Raw genomic sequence first — 20,361 nt, 5'->3', positions numbered from 1 at the left:
TTATACATATGGTCTATTACAATATATAAAAATTGATTTAGTGTTTTAAGTTGGCACCACAATTTTGTGGTATGGGTAATTGGTATTCCTTTTGAATTCAATGTCATTATTATCAAATGTCAGTTATCAATTTCACATATTTAACATTAGTAATTTTCTCTTAGTCATATTTAATATTGTGATTTTTTCCAATTGGAAAAAAATTGTAAATTAGCTATAAAAAATTTGTAAGGATAAGGGGTAATCAAATTTGGGAGACTATATTTGAGAATAAATTTATCGATTAAAAAAAGCCATTGAGGAAATAAAAATTATTTGTTAAAACATTTCCTCACTATTCCATCAGATAAGATATGAGCAAAAATTGTCAACCATAAAAATCTGGAACGATATTCAATAGATAATATCTAAAATGTGGAAAGCAACCGCCGGTAAAAATGTTAATATTCAACCTGATAATGATGATGATGATTGGGAAACAGATCCAAATTATGTAAATGATGTGAGCGAAGAAGAACAACGATGGGGAAACAAAGGGGGGCGAACTGCCGGAGCAATTGATATGCATCAATTAATTGAAGAGACTGAAAAGGCAGATGCTGACAAAAAGAAAAAACAGGCTGAAGAAATTAATGTTCAATTTGGATATGGTGGCAAATTTGGTGTACAGAAAGATAGAGTTGATAAATCAGCTGTAGGATGGGATCACATAGAAAAAGTTGAAAAACATGACTCTCAAAAGGACTATTCAAAAGGTTTTGGTGGAAAATTTGGTGTTCAAAAAGATAGAGTTGATAAGTCGGCTGTTGGTTGGGATCACATAGAGAAAGTTGAAAAACATGATTCCCAAAAGGATTATTCGAAAGGTTTTGGAGGAAAATTTGGGGTTGACAGTGATCGTGTAGATAAATCTGCCGTTGGTTGGGATTACAACGAAGCTGTCCAAAAACATGAAAGCCAAGTTGATCATAAGGTTGGTTTTGGTGGAAAATTTGGAGTTCAAAGTGACAGAATGGATAAGTCAGCTGTAGGTTTTGGAGAGACAAAAGATAAAATTGGTACTAACTATACAAAAGTTAAACCCGATATAGGGGGTGCGAAACCTTCTAACTTACGTGCTAAGTTTGAAAATTTAGCTAAGAGCTCAGAAGAGGAAATTAAGAGAAAAGCTGAAGAACAGAAGCGTCTGAGAGAAGAAAAAGATAAGTTTGACCGTGAACAGGCATCTCAACGGGAAGATATTGAAACTGTGGGTAAAAAGGAAACATTAGAGATCAATCGGAAAACCGGACCTATTGACACGGGAAGAGCAGAAAGTATTGGAAATGCCATTAATGCATTCAATAAAATTCAATCTCCTGAAATTGAAAAAATTCAACAAGCTCAAAGAAAGGAACCGATACAATTGCCAAAAGATGAACCGAAAATTTCTGTCCAACCCGATTTAATTCCTACAAAAAAAGACAACGAAATTGTTGATTTGACTGAGGAGGTTGCTGAATCAAATGACTGGGGATCGAACCAGGTCTTAAAACCACCGGCTGAGTATAGTCAAGGAGAACTATCAAATCAACTCTCAGATCCAAATGTTGTAGAGAATGAAGTCGCTCAAAACGATGTAACTTTACCTGAAGAGCCTATATATGGAAATCAAGAAGACTTAGCTTCGTTCATTGAAGATACAGGCATAAAAGCGATTGCATTGTATGATTATCAAGCAGCAGCTGATGATGAAATCACGTTTGATCCCGATGATGTTGTCACACATATTGAAATGGTAATTAATTATGAAACAAAGTTAATTAAGGTATTGAAAAATTTTATATTAATTTTAGATTGATGAAGGATGGTGGCGCGGTCTTTGCAAAAATCGTTATGGGCTCTTTCCTGCTAACTATGTACAATTAGTAGAACAACAGCAAACGTAAAAAATTAACATATTTTCGAATGTCAATAAACAAAACGTTAGAATAGAAGTTAAACCTATTATAATTAAAAATTTCATGCATTTTTTATACATTTTTTTAATTTGTAAAACATTTTGATAATTTAAGTACATCTGTATTGTCTATTAAATATTTTAATATGTTGTGACTTACGTATCAGTGTTAATTTTTGTATTTTCTACGATTATTTTATTTACTTGTTAATAAATCGAAATTATAAAATAAATAAAACAAAATGTGATTGGGTTTGTTTTACATGCTGATTTTATTCAATTTCAAGCCGTACATTTTTAGATAGAATTTTTCATTATGACTTTTTTACTTAAAATTTATATTTATCGAATTTGGCCTTAAAAATTAAGAGAGATAAAATAACCCACCAGTTTTGCGCTGATTTTAATATTCGATTTCTTTTCTTTATTAAGTTGAATTTTGCTAAATCGGGAATATTTAATTTGTATGATTATTTCGATTATCGTTGACAGAAACGGTTGAATTTGGTTTCTGATCATCACTGGGCGTAGGAGGTGCGTCCTTACGAGGTGGCATCCTTTCGTTAATGGCATCTAAGCCTTTTGCTTCAGCAAATGATGCGATTTTGTGATTTGGTGAAAACCCTTGTAATGCATTTCTTAGAGAAGTTTTTCCACCAGATAGAGCACCTAATGGTAGTGCTCCTGTAGGTGTAAGACCTTTCAATTGTAAAACCGACTCGGATTCTTCTCTTAACACAGAAAATACAAGTGCCATTTTTCCAATAGCTCGAATCTTATTGCGAATAACTTCTTTACGTAAATTAGCTTCTTCTAACGTATCATCACCTTCTGTCATAAGCTCGTCGTCAGAACAGATATTTAATACATTGACTAACATTTCTGTTACCTTTTCACCGACAAATGGCAAAGACCATGTAAACACATCCATAAAGTTCGGTAACCAATATGGATGAGGTGAACAATTAAATTGTCTGATATTCATCACATTATTTTCATACTTAAGTACAGCAGCTTTGTTATTGTATACATCCAAATAGTTCGGGGCTGAAAATATTGTTATTAAAGACGGAAATCCTGTTGTTTGACTTTTTCTGTACATTCGATAACCGGCGTCCTGCGCCTCATGGGCTCTTATAATCGATAGTAAATTATTATTTTGTAAGAAATCACAACAGGCAGCATAACTATAAAAGTATGAGCAGCCTCGAACTGAATTGTGGGAATAAAAATCTGTATTCTTTTCGTTTCCAAAATCTTCTAGAGGATCTGACCATAGCAAATCGCACATTGGTCCAAATGCGGGGGGCTCTTTGAATCTGTCAAGCCTTCTAATATCATCTAGTTCATGTATTTCTGGTGACAGACCACCATGAACGCACAGAAATTGTTGATTCATAAGAGCAGCCAAAGGTAAGCAATCAAATGCTTCCATACATGCATCATAAACTCTTTCGGAATACTTGATCTTACATTCTTGTTTGAAAGTAAAATATTCAGTTAAATGCCGGCATTCATGATTACCACGTAACAAGAACAATGTATTTGGATAACATAATTTTAATGCCCATAAATAAAGAACGCACTCAATGCTAAAATAGCCCCGATCCACATAATCACCCAAAAACAAATATTTTGTTGATGAAGGCGGACCTCCGACTTCAAATAATTTCATTAAGTCATAAAATTGCCCGTGAATGTCGCCACAAACGGTTACTGGTGCTTCAATATCTATCATAGTTTTTTCAGATTTGAGAAGCGCTGCACCTTCTTGTATTATTCTCAAAGCAGGAGTTTCTTCAATCCTTCCTTCAAGAATAAAATGCTGTTTAAGTACGTCAGTATTTGGTTTACCAGTGCGAGCATCAAAAACTTCCGCTACTGTCAATTTATGACTTGGTGGAAAAGGAACACTGTCTATGACACGATCTGTAGTTGATTTTAAACTTTGTCGCTGTTGTGATGTTTGATGCTGTGATTGTGTTGTATTGCTTTGATTTTGTGATGGTGTGGTGCCCGTACTGCCACTTTGGGTTCCTGTACCAGTTTGATTTGATGAAGACATTTTATTTATGCTTGTGTTTTATCACTCAGATTGTTAAACGCTGAAGGGATATAAAAAAAAATTTATTTTTTAAAAGTTGATATTTAGCATTATATTATATAATATTGTGATAATAAAAAAATTAACTAATAAATAAAATACAAATGTATGGATATTTAGTGTTAAAACACAGTACATGTCCATACTTTTTTGATTAAGTTATTCTAATTAAATTTTTATTTCCATGTATGTATGTAAGTATAACAGCATATATGTGAATATTTGTATAATTTATGAATATACTGATAGAATTGCTTTGTATATCTATAAATTATTAAAATTCTACATCATTAACTAAGAAAAAAATTAATTTTTAGCTAATTAAGTATGAAAATCTTTATATATTTATGCATGTACGTATGTTAGTATATATGAAGCTACATATAAAATAAGTGATATATTAGTAGGTATACACATATACCTAATTGTGTAGAAATTTTTATAAATAGGTTAAGTAGATATGTTGATGACCACTTTTGTTTTATTTTTTTTTTTTAATTTTTATTTAAAATTTCGAAATATCAATTATTTTATCAGCTTAATATAAATTTTTAGTGCAGCTTAGTTATTTCATTTTTAATTTTGCCTACCAGTTATAATAAACTGTACATAATTATAGGTATGTATATAATTTTTATACTTAAAAAGATGTACGGGATATTTTTTTTGTGTTAAAATTTTGTTTTAAAAACCAATAACTTTTGTTTTTTCTGCAGATTTTTAACGTAGGCATCCACTTAATCAAATTTTTTGTATTTTAAAATACAAATGTATTACAAAAACTTCCAATAAAAATTTGAGTAGGTAGGTACAGAAATGATCTATTTCAAATGTTCTTAAACTAATTATTAATTTAAAAACATAGGCTGAAAAAATTTATGTTTCAACAATAATCCAAAAACAAACTAAAGTTAAGCATATTATGATATCATGCACATCAATTTTACCTCACTAGAATATACATATTTATTTTTATTTTAAATCAATTTTCAACGACAAAAGCTTTTTACACAAAAAATAAAGTAAAAAAAAATAATACAAAAATGTACAAATATGAATTGATTATAATTTAAAAATGCTCATTACATATTTATATATTTATAAGAAATTTATGGGATAAAGTTTAGTACCTCATAAAGTAAATTTTCTTATTAGAGGTCTATTTTCATATATTTTTGCTGGTCAAGAGTTGCTGCGCATTCAGCAGTATTTTCACGACCTAAAACGATTTTTTAATGGCATATTGAAATATAATTTTTAACAGCAAAATTTTCATTTATTTAATTGAGCTATGATTATTAAAACACTTTAGAAACAAAATCTGTTTTAAATTTGATTAAAATACAAATTGTAAAATTTCTAATTTGTGTAATAAGTATAGGTACTTAAATTCTATTGTTAAAAAAAATGTATGCAAAATTGTTTTGTGAACTTTCTGATGACCATTTAATTCTCACCCTTTAAATTTCGCGCGACGTAGACCTTACTGTAATATAATTTTTTGTGGTTCGGATTATTTCAAGTAAAAAGTTTCATTTAAAATTGGTCTATTAATAAAACTCTAAATTTGTTAAAACTTATACTTTTTTTTTTTTTGAAAATTAGAAAATTAATGACTTTATAAATTCATATATGTATACACATTTTTTCTTTTTAGCTTTGTACATGTAATAAGTTTATAGATATGTATGTATATATCTATAGTTGAATTTACTTTTTTGTATCTTTTTGTTTTTCTATATACCTTTTTTTTTATTTCATAAAAACGATTTGTGTTTTCTTATATTAGTTCTAATTAATATTTAAATGCTAAAAGTTTCCAATTTGTATTCTTAATATGTGTTCAATTTATTTTTCTATATTTTCACCACTACGGAATTTTTTTTTCTATTTAATTAGTATGTATTATGTACACATAAATATACTTGTATTATCTGTAGGTACTACTATTTTAAACTTTTCTTGATTTAGACTACAACTGATTACCTCTTTGTATCAGGCAACACTTGTAAACAAAAACCAATTAAATTATTTTAAAACAATGAGTTTGCGCTAGGTAGCGCATTGTAACAAGAAGATGATAGAAGCGGTCTCTTACGGCAAAAAAATCCAATAGTAAACAAAAGTATTGCTTATAAACACCAAAATTGATATAAAATACAAATATCGCATAAATAGACTAGAATAATTCTCTATGAGTTATACCGTTTTGACATAATCTGTTTTCATGTGTGTATTACATTATAATAATATGCAAAATACTGAAAAGTTCCTTTTGCCGTTTTATTGTTCTGGATTAATAACGGAAATCCGCCTTGTCGTTTTCCGTTATTAACTTTGATTCTGTTTCACAATTATTGCGTTTTTTCTCCTATTTCAATATACCTTTTTTAAATAAAACTGTCATGATGAACTAAAAATAATTTTTGTCTTTATTTAAAACTGTAATTTAAATTTTTAGATTAAAAACAAATATTTTTGAAAATATTTTTTATATAGTATTTGATATACTTCAATTCAAGACGGTATCTGTTAAAATCTTTTTTTCAATCTGAATGTTCAACCTTACCCTACAATTCTTTAATACTGGATGCAGTTCAATAAGAAAATGCGTAGTTTATAAAATGAGTAACTTATGTAAGTCGATATAACATAACGTAACGATAATGAAGCTCATTTTGAAACACATATTTCATTTGGTGGTATACATTCCACATATAATTTATTAAAAAAATTTTTGAACTAAACAAGGTGCTTCAAGCTTCCCGGATCCAAGTATTATCGACATACTTTATTTAAATTGAGTTTAATTTCCAATTAAAATATGTATAATATGTAAGTATGTATATTGATCTTACATTTATTCGTTTTTGCAAAGATTTTATTGCTTACCCACACTAATTAAATTTTTTCTTATATCATAAACTGTTACCTTTCTCTAAACATAATTTTTAGTGACATCATCAATCAGATGTTCGTTTGTCTTAGATGATGTCAACTAAATGTGTCATTTTGACAAGCTAATACATAAAAAAAAACAAGGATTGAAAAAGAAAATTGAAAATTACAAATTTTGTGAATTGTTTAAAAAATATTGATTTTTAATATTAAAGAGGCATATTTATTGTCCTGGAAGAAGTGCACAAGAAGAAATTAAAAATAAACAATTATACTTTTAAGTGTACATTTAGATAGCGTTATTGTATACAAACATATTTCACGAAAAGAAGAAAAAAAAGGGAATTGAATCATCATTAAAAAATTTTGAAGATGTCAGACAAGAACTTAAAGGTGGGTCAACGTGTTGAAGTTACAGGTAAAGAAGTTCGTGGGAAAATTGCGTATATTGGTGTTACTAGTTTTGCTCCTGGAAAATGGATTGGATTAATTTTAGATGAACCAAAAGGAAAAAATAATGGAACTTTACGCGGAACAACATATTTTACTGTGAGGTTTTCATGATAGTTAAAATATTTACATATTTATAATGATATTTTAACTTAGTGTCCTGATAATTATGGTATGTTTGTCAGAATCAGCCAATTAAGCCTTTTAGATGAATCTGATAATGTAATTGAAGAAAATACAGAAGAACGTCAGCCAAGATCTAGGCTTAGCAGGTATGTGATGATTAAGCAATTACAATCACTGATATTATGAGGTTGCAGGCTTGTTAGGCACTAATAATAAATATTTTATTTGCACATTCATTTGCTTAAAGCTGTAAAACGCTCCCAAATCAAAATTTTTTCGGTAATTTGCAAATTACTAATTGTAAATTAATCATGTATTGATGAAACAAAAATTTAATATTGATATTATAGCTATTTCGGCTTTAATTTGTGTTTGATTGCTTTTTCTTTGCTTTTGTTTAAAGCAAAAATAACTAAAATTAACTTCCATATAAAGTTTTTTAAATACGTAAGATGTAATCTAAGTATTACTTCGAAAAATTTTAAATGTAAAGCAGAATAGAAAAATTGAAAGAGCAAGCAATGCAAAATGCACATTGTAAATATTTTTTCAAAATTAAAGACATCTCGTTTTTTTTTTTTTTTGAGAAAACGAATAATGTTCAATATAATTTTTTTAAAATATTTGAATTCTATTTCAAAAATATTTTGTAGTATTGAAATATAGGCTGTAGTGCGCTTATATCACTGCCAACAAAATTAGAATGAATAGGAATTTGGACTTATAGAATTATTGTTTTTATTATTTTGCACAAAAAAATATTTGTTTTTCACAATAAAATTATGTATATATTACAACAAATGAATACTTTATGATATTATTTATTCAGGAATATTTCGAAATCGATTAAAACAAAATCGAGGTAAGATTTCTCTAATATTAATTTATTCAAATATTGGCAGTGAATATTCGTCACAATTTTATTTAATTTTTCTCTTTTTTGTTTTTAAAAATCACAAAAGTTTTGTTAAAAATACATATGATTATTTGTGTATTTTATTTTTTTCTGTTGTTAACCTACCGCTTTTACTTTTTATCATATTCATTGGGATAAATCATTTTTTGAATATTTGTTACACTTTTACGTTTATTTGCCTATTCGGAAAATTTAAATACAAATTGTTTAATTTTTTATATATTATAAGAGTTCATACGTTTGGTGCGAAACAAAATTTACTAATGTGGTAATAGGAGCAATTAATAATTTTGACTAGCGAGTTTAAATAATGAAATTAATGTTCATTTAAAAAAAAAATAACAGGCTCAAAATAATTTAATAAATAATTTATTATTAGTATTATTCTTAGGCAGGGTTTATCAAATATTATTCATAAATTGGGTGGAGTTCCATCAGATTTTTCAATCAAATATTGTTTAAATCAAACAAATTCATTGAAAATTTATACAAATTTTATCAATTATAAAATAAAATGATATTGTTAGAATATTTTGTTTTATTGAAAAATGTTTAAATTGATATTGTATTTCAAAAATAAAAAAATTAAGCAATATATATATATACATGTATACATATATATATATATATATATATATATATATATATATATATATATATGTATATATATATATATATATATTTATATATATATATATATATATATATATCTATATATATATATATATATATCTATATGTACACACACTGTAAAGAGATCAATTCGATCGCTAAAGTAGTATTCGAAATTATTTTTAAGTCAAACTAAGTAGAGCTTAGTAATTGAATATATCCGTCGTTTACTTATAAATCTATTTTATACATTTTGTGTTATTTTCAATATTAATTTTTGATTTGTGTGTTTTTTAAATTTAATTTCCAAAAAAAAACATGAAAAACTAGAGTTATATTATTATTCAGAGTTGTTCTAAAAAGCGAATTACTATATTGCTATTTATCACAGATACTCGTATTTTAAATTCCTTATTATATAGACCTAGGTCATTTGTAAAAATTGACTTGTGCTTACAATAATTATTTTTAAAGTTTTACCATGTTTATATTATCTACGTATCACTAAGTGATGTATTTTGTTTCAATAACTAGAGTGGTTTATGATCAATTAAAATTTTTTTCAGTAGTTTTCTAAATAAAATTAATTGCTTCAGTATGTAATATAAACTTGATTATTTAATATCTTAAAATTATAAAATTAAGTCGATACATAAACTTTTCGAGATGTTGCTTTTGTTTTTTTTTTAGTAATTTTTCGAAAATATAAGAAATAAAGTTCTTCATAATTTAATTTTATCTTTTGTATTAATTATATGTTTATACTTTGAATACTAAAATTATTTGAATGATATTCGATTATATTCCGTATAAAATTGATAAATATAAATATTTTTTTTGATATTTTATCTAGTTATGTATAATCTAGTTGTATGTACTGCTGAAACAATTTGTGTAGCTTAATAGTGGATATTTTGCTTTTTAGAGGTGTTCATAGCATAAATAGTTCTTCAATCTTGATATACCTTTGTATAAGACTTTTGACATAATTTGATTGAGACCGCCACATTTTAATATAAATATAATTAAAAAAGAAAACTTTTATATGAAAATAATAGAAAGAGATTTGTATTTCACGGATATACGCTTAATTAACGAAACGGAACTCGTAATATATTTGAGAGATGAATTAAAAACTTGCAAAACATGGATTCGAGAAAATAACAGAAGACTGTTATTTCTTTTTCTCTTAAATTACTTAAAAACTTATTGACTTTTTCCGTTTTTTTGAAGAGTCGATTTTTGGTCATAGATAATGTTTATGTATTTTTTTTTAATTATAATTTTGTTAACCTTCAATTTTCATTGTTCCCAAAGTTTAATTAAGGTTGAATAGTTGTACATATTTTTTGAATAAAGATAGAAACTACTACAGAAAAATTAATAATTTAATTTCAAACTATTAAATTAAAGTTTAAACTTTTGCACCAATTTAACTTTCTATTTTAATACTTATGTTGGCAATCTCAATGTACTGTTTTTTGTGGAAAGTTTCTTATTCTTTTCCCTAAGCTACTTGAAAATATATTAGAAAAAGTAATATTCTAAATTTTGATTTATAATTTATTTGATAATTTTAATAAAAGCTATTGTAATAAAAAATATACAGCTCAAAATTTAGTTTCTCGTAAATGATTAACTTTTACTACGTTTAATATTTAAAACATTATATAAATGCAATTATTATTATTAAATTTATTTACAATCATATTTTTTAATTTTTTTTCTCATGAAACTCAACAAAAAAAAAATCATTTAAATAAAAAATTTTTGTTTTTTTTTTTTTATTAATGAATTAATTTAATTAAATATTGTTAAAAACGATTATTTCCCGATATATCTATATCGAAATTTTAAAATAAAAAATGATAAAAAAAAAAACAAAAATATGAAAATTTCGATGATGCTAATCAGTTCTGGATCAGTGCGTTCCCTACCTGGTATAACAAAACCAACAGCGTAAGTTAAAAAAAAAAAGAAAACAAATTCTAAAACTAATCAAAAATCATTTCCTTATCAAATCCTTGTAAATTTTTATTAGTTTATTTTTTTATAATTTTTTTTTTTAAATATTTTTTATTTAAAAATTTATTTTTGTTTTTCCATAGTTAAAATTATAACTAAGTATTAAGTTTAATAATTTTTATTTTTGAAATATATACTTTTTTAGCTTAACAAAATGTTAATGTGGATTCGTTCAAATTATTTAAAATTAATTTTTTAGTTAAAACAAATCCAATAAAATTGTACGTATGGCATACGTGATGAAAGTTTTATAATCAATTTTTTTCCGCATTTAGTTCATTATGCATAATAAGTTCATTTAACTAATCACTTTGTATTTAAAAATATCCAATCAGCGCTGAAGTCAATTACAAATCGGTTCCAAAAATGTCAACTATTATTACTGATCATTATGCTTATTGAACAAAAAAAAGGAACAGGATCACAAAGTGGTGTTCCGAAGCATGATGGAATTATTGCACATAAAACATGTTTGTCTATCACACATAATTGACTTCAATTAGTAGTTAAATGAATAAAATATATTATGTATATTGAATTGATTTGATATTTTCTTATTTGTTCAGTTGATATTTTCTTGCTTTTTAAATATTACAAACCGGATATTAAGTTTCTTTTATATAAAGTAGAAATTGAATTTAAATATTGAATTTTTTTTGTTGTTTTATTTTTGGCTTATTTTATGATTGCGGTAATTTTGCGTATATTTACATACAAACAACATTCGTACGCCGAACTTTTACATATTACAGTGCCGAACTTTTGTCATATTGTTTCCCTTAAGCAAAGAAATTTAATTTATACAATGGCAATTATGTATGATGGGAAAGACGAATCCACATTAATTAAATATTAAAATGTATTTGTTTTGTAGAGATAAAATATTAATTTTAATAATTTTATATTTTAGATATTTTAAAAACTAATATTAAATCTAATAAAATTACTTTTTTCATGCTTCCTATAAATCCTATTTAACGGATATGTTACGATATTCTCTTGCTTAAACTAATAACTGAATAATAAAACAACCTTAAAAAATAAAAAACCTAATCTACAAATGAAATAACATTGAACTACTTTTTAAATGAATAATATTCGGATTTAATACTAATTTTCTTTAAAATATACTTAATTACGTAATATTAAATAACAAAATAATAAAAATAAAAGTATTAGAAGGAAATCTCCAATAAAAACTCTTCAGCCGAAAAACAAACTTAATAATCTTCCACCATCAGCGTCAAGGTTTGAAATTAACAAATACTTCTTCTAACCATTAAAAAAATGCTATATTTTATATTATTTTTATATATATATATATTATTATTTTGTCTAATATATTTATGTTATAAATTATTATTACTAATTTTATTTGAATTACATACTTTAGTTTAAATCAAATTATTTAGTCAAAATTTAATTTTGTTTGATATGATAAAAAAATTGATGTCGACTGTTTAAAAAAAAAGTGTAGGGTAAAATTTTAAAACGTTAATTTTATTTATATAAGAATGATTTTGAAGAAGTTTATATTAAAGAATTAATATAAAATTAATTAGTAATTTCAAATAAATAAGCTATAGAAATAATAAGTTGTACAAATGTCGTATAAAATTTTCATAGAAGTCACTATAATTGGGCCAATTATGATAATTAACAATTGGAGAGAGTCTTTCTAACTTGTAGTTTTCGATTTGCAAGAAAGCAAAACAAATAAAAAAAGTAAAGAGTAAATGAATATTGAGATTAATTATAGTGAGTACTAAACTGAGGCAGCTTGTAAAATAATTTGCCAATTAATAAATTTTGAAGCGTTTTGAAATTTTTTATTTTATAGTTTTTTTTTTAATTTTAAGATTATTTATTGGATTAGCAATGTTACAAAAGAATTTCTTTCAATTTTATAAGTAGTTTTACAGTAAAACACAAGTTAATGTTACAAAATTATTATATTTTTTTATATATATATATACAAATGAACTTTGGAAGGAATATCTAAATTTATGATTTTATAAAATTGTAATTTTGTGTAATAATTCAAGTAATATCTTTCTAATAACATTCTATGAAATAATTATTGTTATTTTCTATAATCTTTAGTATAAATTTTAAGACAGTTAGATATAAGTAAATGTGTTGTCAAAGTAGGTATTTTAATAAGTAGATACTAAATAAAGTAAAAACTATTTGTTGAATTAGAAATGATTTTCGGGCCAATAAATTGTATAGTATTCCAAATTTTTTAATTATATTCTTAGTTACTTCGTATATATTATTATTTATAACAAAGTTCAAGTTAATAATGTTCCAAAATTAGAAGAATTTTTATTAATATTGTTTCAAAAATAATTGGCATAAAACATTTTTAAAAACTTTTTTTAATTTTTCGGCGAATTATTAAAAAAAATGGTCGTTAAAAAATGCGTTAATGCTGTCGATAGAGAATGTTATAGCTTATAATTAATAAAGGAATTATTCATAAAAATTATATGTAAAATAAATATAAACAAAAACAATATTTGAAAAACTCCGCATGTAATATACGAAAATCTTGGAATTTGTATTGCCAAATTTAGATTATCAATCGAAATACTAAAATATATTTAAAAAAAAAATATGATTTTTATCAACATTTAATATTTTATTTTCTTCAATCATTTTCATGGTAATTTCATGTCATTTATTAGTAATATTTTTCATTAATAACATTTTTTTGTATTTTTTCACTATTTACAAAATATTTTCCTAAATTACACTTACTACACCTTATACATTTCTGTATATTTTTTATATTATATTATATTTAATAATTTCATTTTAATCTTTAAAGATTTTTTTGTTGTATAAGAAAATTATTCAATTACTTTACGTAATTTTTTTTAACACACTTCTAGTTTTAAGTAAACAATTTATTAAAAGGTAAAATTTAGGAACAGAACAGCCATTTTAAAGTTTAAAAACAGATTTTTTTTATTTATTATCTTGTATTTAATTAAAAATCAATATATGTAAAATTTTTTATTTTGCTTCTTACATTGTGGAATTATATATGAAAAAATAAATTTATGGTAAGATCATCACTGTAGATTATCCCAAATATCATTTACATTTTATCGAAAATTGTACTATCAAAAAGAAGATGGCACTTTCGTAAATTGGTTTTTGACATTTTGTGTTTTCATAAACCCATATAGTTATTATACCTTTTTCTTATTAATGTTCTACTTTCAATAAAGAAGCAAGAATGTTAGTTTTTATACAAGTATAATAAAAAATCTATAAGACTTATGTATTAAATTTATTAATTTGTTTTTAAACATCGATTACTATCGATTATTACATTATTATCGATTCTTAAACTGAGAAGTAAAAATTATTAAAAAAATAAATTACATATTTATTTAGTAATTATTTGACAATATGAAATTTTTTTAATATTTCTTTTTAATTCGCTAATTTTAACCGATAAATTTTAGTCAATGATTTTATATTAAATTTTAAAAAAAAGTTTTTAAGGTAACATTCTTTAGTTAGAATAATATAAAAGGAATTGATAAATATTTAAAAAATTAAGGTGTTTAAAAAATACTACAAGATTTTCTGAAAATATTAAAGTCTAATTCATAAATCATAAAATAAATATCACCTTGTCTGTTATACATTTTCATAATAATTAAGATTATCAGCAAAATTGCTATTTTCTATTACTTAAAATACAATTTCATATAAAATCATGCAATAGAAATTAAAAATAAATTATAAAAAATATAATAGAAAATGCTTAATAGGTAAATCAAATACATATTATATGTATAAGTTAAGCCGTAATTTTATTTATAAATTTTAAATTAAAATTTTATTTAAAATTGTAGAGTAGAATTCAAAAAATGTTCATTAACAAGTTATAACTATAATTATTATTGAATATTTCCCAAATAATAAATGTTTAGTTACCCATTACAAATAGCATCCTTCAATTGGAAATTTTTCCTCTAATTTAATTGAATTTTTGAGTTTAACATAACTCATTAGATATATGTATATATAATTTGAAGAAGTTTAAATTTGTTATAGAAAAATTTTGAGCTAGAATTTCTATAATGTATTAGAAGTTTTTCGCTTAAATTTTTTGTTTTTTAAATTAAATAATAATTTAATTTTAAAAATTGATAATTTAAAATATTTTTTAAAAAGAATGCCGAAAGCAATTTTTAATTTGGACAATTTTTTAATTAACATAAAGAATTTTAATCATATTGTGAAATTTCAGTTGAAATTCTAAACAAATATTTTCAATAAATATCATATTCAGTTTACCAATTTCATTAAAATTTTCGATATCAATTTATATCAAATTTAGATTAGATAGAAAAATCTCTTAAAAGAATAGAAAATTTTGAATCAGTCCTTCCAATTTCTTTCCCCCTAGTGACATTCATTTAAAAATTAAGTAGAAAAACTACAAATTAGGCCGAAAATTTTTTTTTTTTTAATTTCAAAATTAAAATTAAAATAATTTGTAAAATCCGACTACAATATAAATAGCATTCAGTAATTTTAAATTCTTTTTGGAGAATCATTAGACGGAAAAGAATAAAAATTTTAAGTTTTAGTTAACTCTTATACGAGTAGTATCTGGATATTAAATAATATGAGATTCAAATTATTTAGTTTTGAAAGATATTTAAATAGATGTGAAGGTAATTATAGCTGTGCTTATAAAATTCAGTACATTTCAAAAGACTCCATTTTAAACGACTTTTAAGATTCATTAAAATAAATTTTGCAAATGTCATTTACACAATGGGTTAGAAATACATCAATTTTTTTGTCTGTCGTGTTCATTCTTGTACATGTTTACATATATATTTGTTTATATATATATATATATATATACATGTATTCTTTTTAACTTTAGGCTGTTCACTCAAAATTTTCAATATTTGCAATTATTGGCAACATTTTATTGGCGTCCACCTTCGCAGCCTAAAGTTTTCTTATAAATTCTTATATTTAACACAAAGACCAATTCAAAAAAAAATTTATTTAGAAAACAATTAATAAGGTTAGAAATAATTTTTTTTTTGTTTTTTCTTCTTTTTTTTCTTTTATTTGTAAAGTTCTCGACTTTCGATGTCGAGTAGTCGTCAAAGTCTTTTGGGATCCAGAAGCCAACTAGCATCTCCATCAACAGATAGACCATCATCAACAGCTACTGCATCTGTCTCGGGAGCAGATCCTGAAAGAAAGAATAGCTTAAGTCCTCCGGATTCTGTGACACCTCCAAAGAGAGCATCATTTGTAGAAGTTGTATTTTTTATTGGCTTATCTTGATATATATAATTTTTATAAAATTAATATTATTATTTTAGACTGGTTTTTTAGAAACTTTAAAACCTCAGTTTACTCCTGGCCAAGCTTTAATGTCACCATCACCAGCTCCACAGCCCTCAGTTGAAGATAAATTACAAAATTTGCAGCAACAACAAGAGATCGAAGATCTTAAAAAGCAAAATATTGATCTTAGTGAAAAGTTGGAAACATTGAAAATTCGTCGTAATGAGGATAAAGAACGTTTACGTGAATATGAAAAAATGAAAACGCAATTTGAACAATTACATGAATTTAAATCGAAAATTATCGAAGCTCAAAGTTCACTGCAAAGAGAATTGCAAAGAGCCCGACAAGAAGCTAAGGATGCAATTGAAGCACGTGAAAGACATCAAGAAGAAATGGCAGAATTATCTGAAAATGTTGAAATGATAACGTTGGACAAAGAAATGGCAGAAGAAAAAGCTGACACTTTGCAGATTGAATTGGAACAGGCGAAGGAACGGATTGAAGAACTTACTTTAGATTTGGAAATTCTTCAAACTGAAATGTCAAATAGATGTGGATCTGATGTTGATGGAGGAGTTATTCGAACCGGTAATGGTAATGTGACCGGTGGTGTTTCTCAATATGAGTTTAAACAATTAGAACAGCAAAATGTTCGTTTGAGAGAAACCTTAGTACGTCTTAGAGATGTAACTGCACATGACAAACATGAAATTCAAAAAGTTTCCAAAGAACTGGATACAAAAAAATCAGAAGTTGCCGAATTACAACGCACTAAAGAAAAATTGTCGCAAAAAGTAGATGAACTGGAAGCACAGGTGGTTGATTTGCAGGAACAAGTTGACGCAGCTCTTGGTGCAGAGGAAATGGTTGAGCAGCTTGCTGAAAAGAAAATGGAATTAGAAGACAAAGTGAAGTTATTGGAAGAAGAGGTTAAAGAGTTGGAAGCTCTTGAAGAAGTTCATGAACAGTTGATCGAAAGTAATCATGATTTAGAAATGGATTTACGTGAAGAATTAGATATGGCGCTAGCTGCTAAAAGAGAAATGTTGCGTGAAAAGGAAGCCGCTTTGGAGACAGTTGTAGATCGTGATCAAACTATATTGAAATTCCGAGAATTAGTACAAAAATTAAATGATCAAATTGTTGAAATGCGTGAAAAAGTTACACAGAATAATGAAAACAACAAATTATCACCAACTAAAAATTCCATTGCAGAAACAATTGATTTTAAACAAATGTTTGCTGAATCAAAAGCATTTACCCGTGCTATTGACGTTCAGCTTAGACAAATTGATTTGTCGCAGGCGAATGAACACATTCGTATGTTCACTGCTTATATGCCTGATACATTTATGAATAGAGGCAGTGATCATGATGCTATATTGGTAATTTTATTAATTTCAAGAATAGTTTTTAAATCTGGAATTATTGTAAGTCAGGCGCGTGATAGATTCCCTTCAGTAACAACTATTGATAAAAATGTAATTTTACAAGGTCATTCTGTTCAACAATTCGCCTTTAAATCAAGATTATTATATCACATACATAACTTGCAAAGTGTGATGCATCAATTTTTGTATGGTTTAAATACTTGTAAACCTGAAACTTTGTTAAAAGCAGGAGCTTCGTTGCCAGAACTTGTAGCACAAGAGAAAATTGTGGATGGTGTAATTGAGTTGCTGAAGGTAAATCAACTTGATGAAAATTCATCTACTGAAAGTAAGTATTAATGCGAAAAGGCTTCCAAAAGCTTGGTTTAATATGTTTTTTTATATAGATCTTGAAAAGTGTGTAATGTTCTTTAATGCTATGAACACCGTAGTATTTAACGAAGAAGTTTTGATCAATGAAGCACAATTACTAAAAGATACGATTGCATCTATGGGAGCGTCTTGTGATTCAATATATACGGACGCAGCTGTTATAAGGGCAATGATTGCGGGTGGTGATGATACCAGTGAATCTGGGTTGTTAATGCAGTATATTATTCAAAACATCGATAATATCAAACAGCAATTGAAATTAATTAAACGAAGGTTACCACAGGTAAGATATATTAATTGACTGCTTCAATTAACTTTTAAAATTTTAGTATATAATATTCTTTTTTATATATTTTGTAGGATCCTCATGTAACGAAATGCGGATTAGCTAGTAAAACTGTACAAAATATTCGTTTGTTAAATGATCAAATAGGAAAGATCGTTCAAGTTCTTCATTTAACTGCTAAAAGTATTTTACATAATGTTACAGTAGAAAATGAAAGTGATCCATCAATTTCTCATCAAAAACTTTGGGAAGTCCTGGCAACGAGTTGTGAACAGGTGTACGAGCAAGATGATCGCGGTCCATCTCAAAACATTAAAAACACTTTATCAGCAGCTGGATTAGATTTAACACAAGTAGCACAATATTTACTGGATAATGAATACGAAATTATGTCTATTGTAAATGCAAAGGAAGAAAAACCAATAGCTCCAATAGTTTTAAGGGCCCAATTTGTTAAGAAACAATTAGAAGAAACTAAAACATTAACAGCAACACTGGAAAATCGTGATGCTGAAATAAAGCAATTGAAAATGGCAGCAAAAATGAAACAAAATGAACTATCAGAAATGCAAATCCGCAAAGATATTGCTGAAAAGAAACTATCTGTATTGCAACATGATCTTGAATCTAGTACACAAAAATTACAAAAACAATACGAGGAAACTGTAGCACTTCTAAGAAAGAAAGAAAGAGATTACGAGGAGACAATGGATCATTTACAAAAAGATATCGATTCGTTAGAAGACGAGCGTGGTGCCCTTCGTGACAAACTCAAAGGTTTAACTTCAAAGAAAGGTGGAGATTTGAAAAATTCAATGGCATTCGGTAAAACTTTAACATTAAAATAAAAATTTGTACTTTTTTTTAACGAAATTCCTTATTTTTTTGAAAATTCAGATATTTCTGCAAGTTCTCCACATGTTGCACAAGAAATTGCATTACTTAAAAGGGTTCTTCTTGAAGAACGAAATGAAAGACTGAAATTACAGGCTGAAGTGATGAAGAAAAAATTGCAAAAACTGGAACCAATTTATGTGCCTCAACCAAAAGACAAAAGATTAACAGAATTAGAAAATGAATTAGCAAAAGTTAAATATGTAATTAAATTCTTAATTTTATTTATTTGTAGTATGTTTCTTATGTTCCATATATTTTATTTTGTAAGGATTGGGTAATGTCTATGATGAAAATGTCAGAGTTCCCAGAAGCCAATACCAGTCGACCAAATGTACCGAAATTAATTCAGAATCATAGATATAAGCAGAAATATGAACAGGAGGATATTAAGGTAATTGACTAATTTTCAAATATGTTTGTAATAAATTTATAATTGGTTTTTTTTTCCAAAGGCTAAAGCGAGTGAATTGGCAGCCGCTGTTATGAAAGAATACTTAGAACGTAAACCATATAGAGCAGCAAATGGCGATTTTGCATCCTTTCCAAATATCGAACTTACAAAAGCATTAAAATCCATGGTAAAATAGGTCGATAGTATTAAAAATGAATTTTGAAAATACATACTTATATACTGGAAATTTTTAAAATAAGAATTTGTAATTATTTATGCAATATTTATTTATATTTGAAGAACAAAGTAATGATTTATTTTGATTTTTTCCCTAATTGTGAATCTTTGAAATTCATATTATTAACAAGCTTATTAATTAATATTATTTCGATATTATTTCATGAAGCTTTGAAATTGAAATAAATATGTATTTCTACTTTCGTGATATTTTTAATGAATTTTTTATAAAATTGTTTAAAAATTTTGCAAAATAAATAATTGTTTTAAGTAAGAATTGTTACTGCAAAAGAGAAATATATATTTGAGTACTAAACAAGTTTACATTTATTTTTATTTCACAAATTAGAAAGTTGGAACCAATTTCTTTTATT

At 25.7% G+C, this 20,361-nt stretch overlaps 3 protein-coding genes across 14 annotated transcripts; 2 read left to right on the top strand and 1 right to left on the bottom strand.

Moving 5' to 3' along the window:
- Positions 1–131: 131 nt before the first annotated feature.
- LOC129609885 (src substrate cortactin) lies at positions 132–2,178 on the top strand. Its single transcript, XM_055522088.1, has 2 exons — positions 132–1,777; positions 1,836–2,178. The coding sequence occupies exons 1-2, from the start codon at positions 413–415 to the stop codon at positions 1,926–1,928; spliced, it is 1,458 nt and encodes a 485-aa protein (XP_055378063.1). The 5' UTR covers positions 132–412; the 3' UTR covers positions 1,929–2,178.
- Positions 2,179–2,187: 9 nt separating this feature from the next.
- Positions 2,188–6,042, bottom strand: LOC129609884 (serine/threonine-protein phosphatase 2B catalytic subunit 2-like). Of its 4 annotated transcripts, none has more exons than XM_055522085.1 (3): positions 5,788–6,042; positions 5,174–5,262; positions 2,188–4,044 (listed from the first exon to the last, which is right to left on the bottom strand). In XM_055522085.1, the coding sequence occupies exon 3, from the start codon at positions 4,002–4,004 to the stop codon at positions 2,397–2,399; it is 1,608 nt and encodes a 535-aa protein (XP_055378060.1). In that variant the 5' UTR covers positions 4,005–4,044; positions 5,174–5,262; positions 5,788–6,042; the 3' UTR covers positions 2,188–2,396. The 4 variants fall into 4 exon arrangements, with proteins under 4 accessions (XP_055378060.1, XP_055378059.1, XP_055378061.1 ...); XM_055522084.1 differs by lacking the exon at positions 5,788–6,042 and adding an exon at positions 5,501–5,741; XM_055522086.1 differs by lacking the exon at positions 5,174–5,262.
- Positions 6,043–7,059: 1,017 nt separating this feature from the next.
- On the top strand, positions 7,060–20,288 carry LOC129609616 (dynactin subunit 1). Of its 9 annotated transcripts, none has more exons than XM_055521642.1 (12): positions 7,060–7,490; positions 7,548–7,663; positions 8,347–8,379; positions 10,960–11,004; positions 12,244–12,318; positions 16,194–16,383; positions 16,446–18,132; positions 18,191–18,459; positions 18,537–19,287; positions 19,360–19,559; positions 19,628–19,750; positions 19,812–20,288. In XM_055521642.1, exons 1-12 carry the CDS (start codon positions 7,314–7,316, stop codon positions 19,944–19,946), a joined length of 3,801 nt encoding a protein of 1,266 aa, XP_055377617.1. In that variant the 5' UTR covers positions 7,060–7,313; the 3' UTR covers positions 19,947–20,288. The 9 variants fall into 9 exon arrangements, with proteins under 9 accessions (XP_055377617.1, XP_055377618.1, XP_055377619.1 ...); XM_055521643.1 differs by having other exon boundaries at positions 16,194–16,380; positions 19,812–20,286; XM_055521644.1 differs by lacking the exon at positions 8,347–8,379 and having other exon boundaries at positions 19,812–20,287.
- Positions 20,289–20,361: the final 73 nt, after the last annotated feature.

The sequence above is a fragment of the Condylostylus longicornis genome, unplaced genomic scaffold, assembly GCF_029603195.1.
Source record: "Condylostylus longicornis isolate FDR11 unplaced genomic scaffold, ASM2960319v2 ptg000040l, whole genome shotgun sequence".
NCBI classification, from domain to species: Eukaryota; Metazoa; Arthropoda; class Insecta; order Diptera; family Dolichopodidae; genus Condylostylus; species Condylostylus longicornis.
This window is presented reverse-complemented; position numbering and strand designations above follow the sequence as displayed.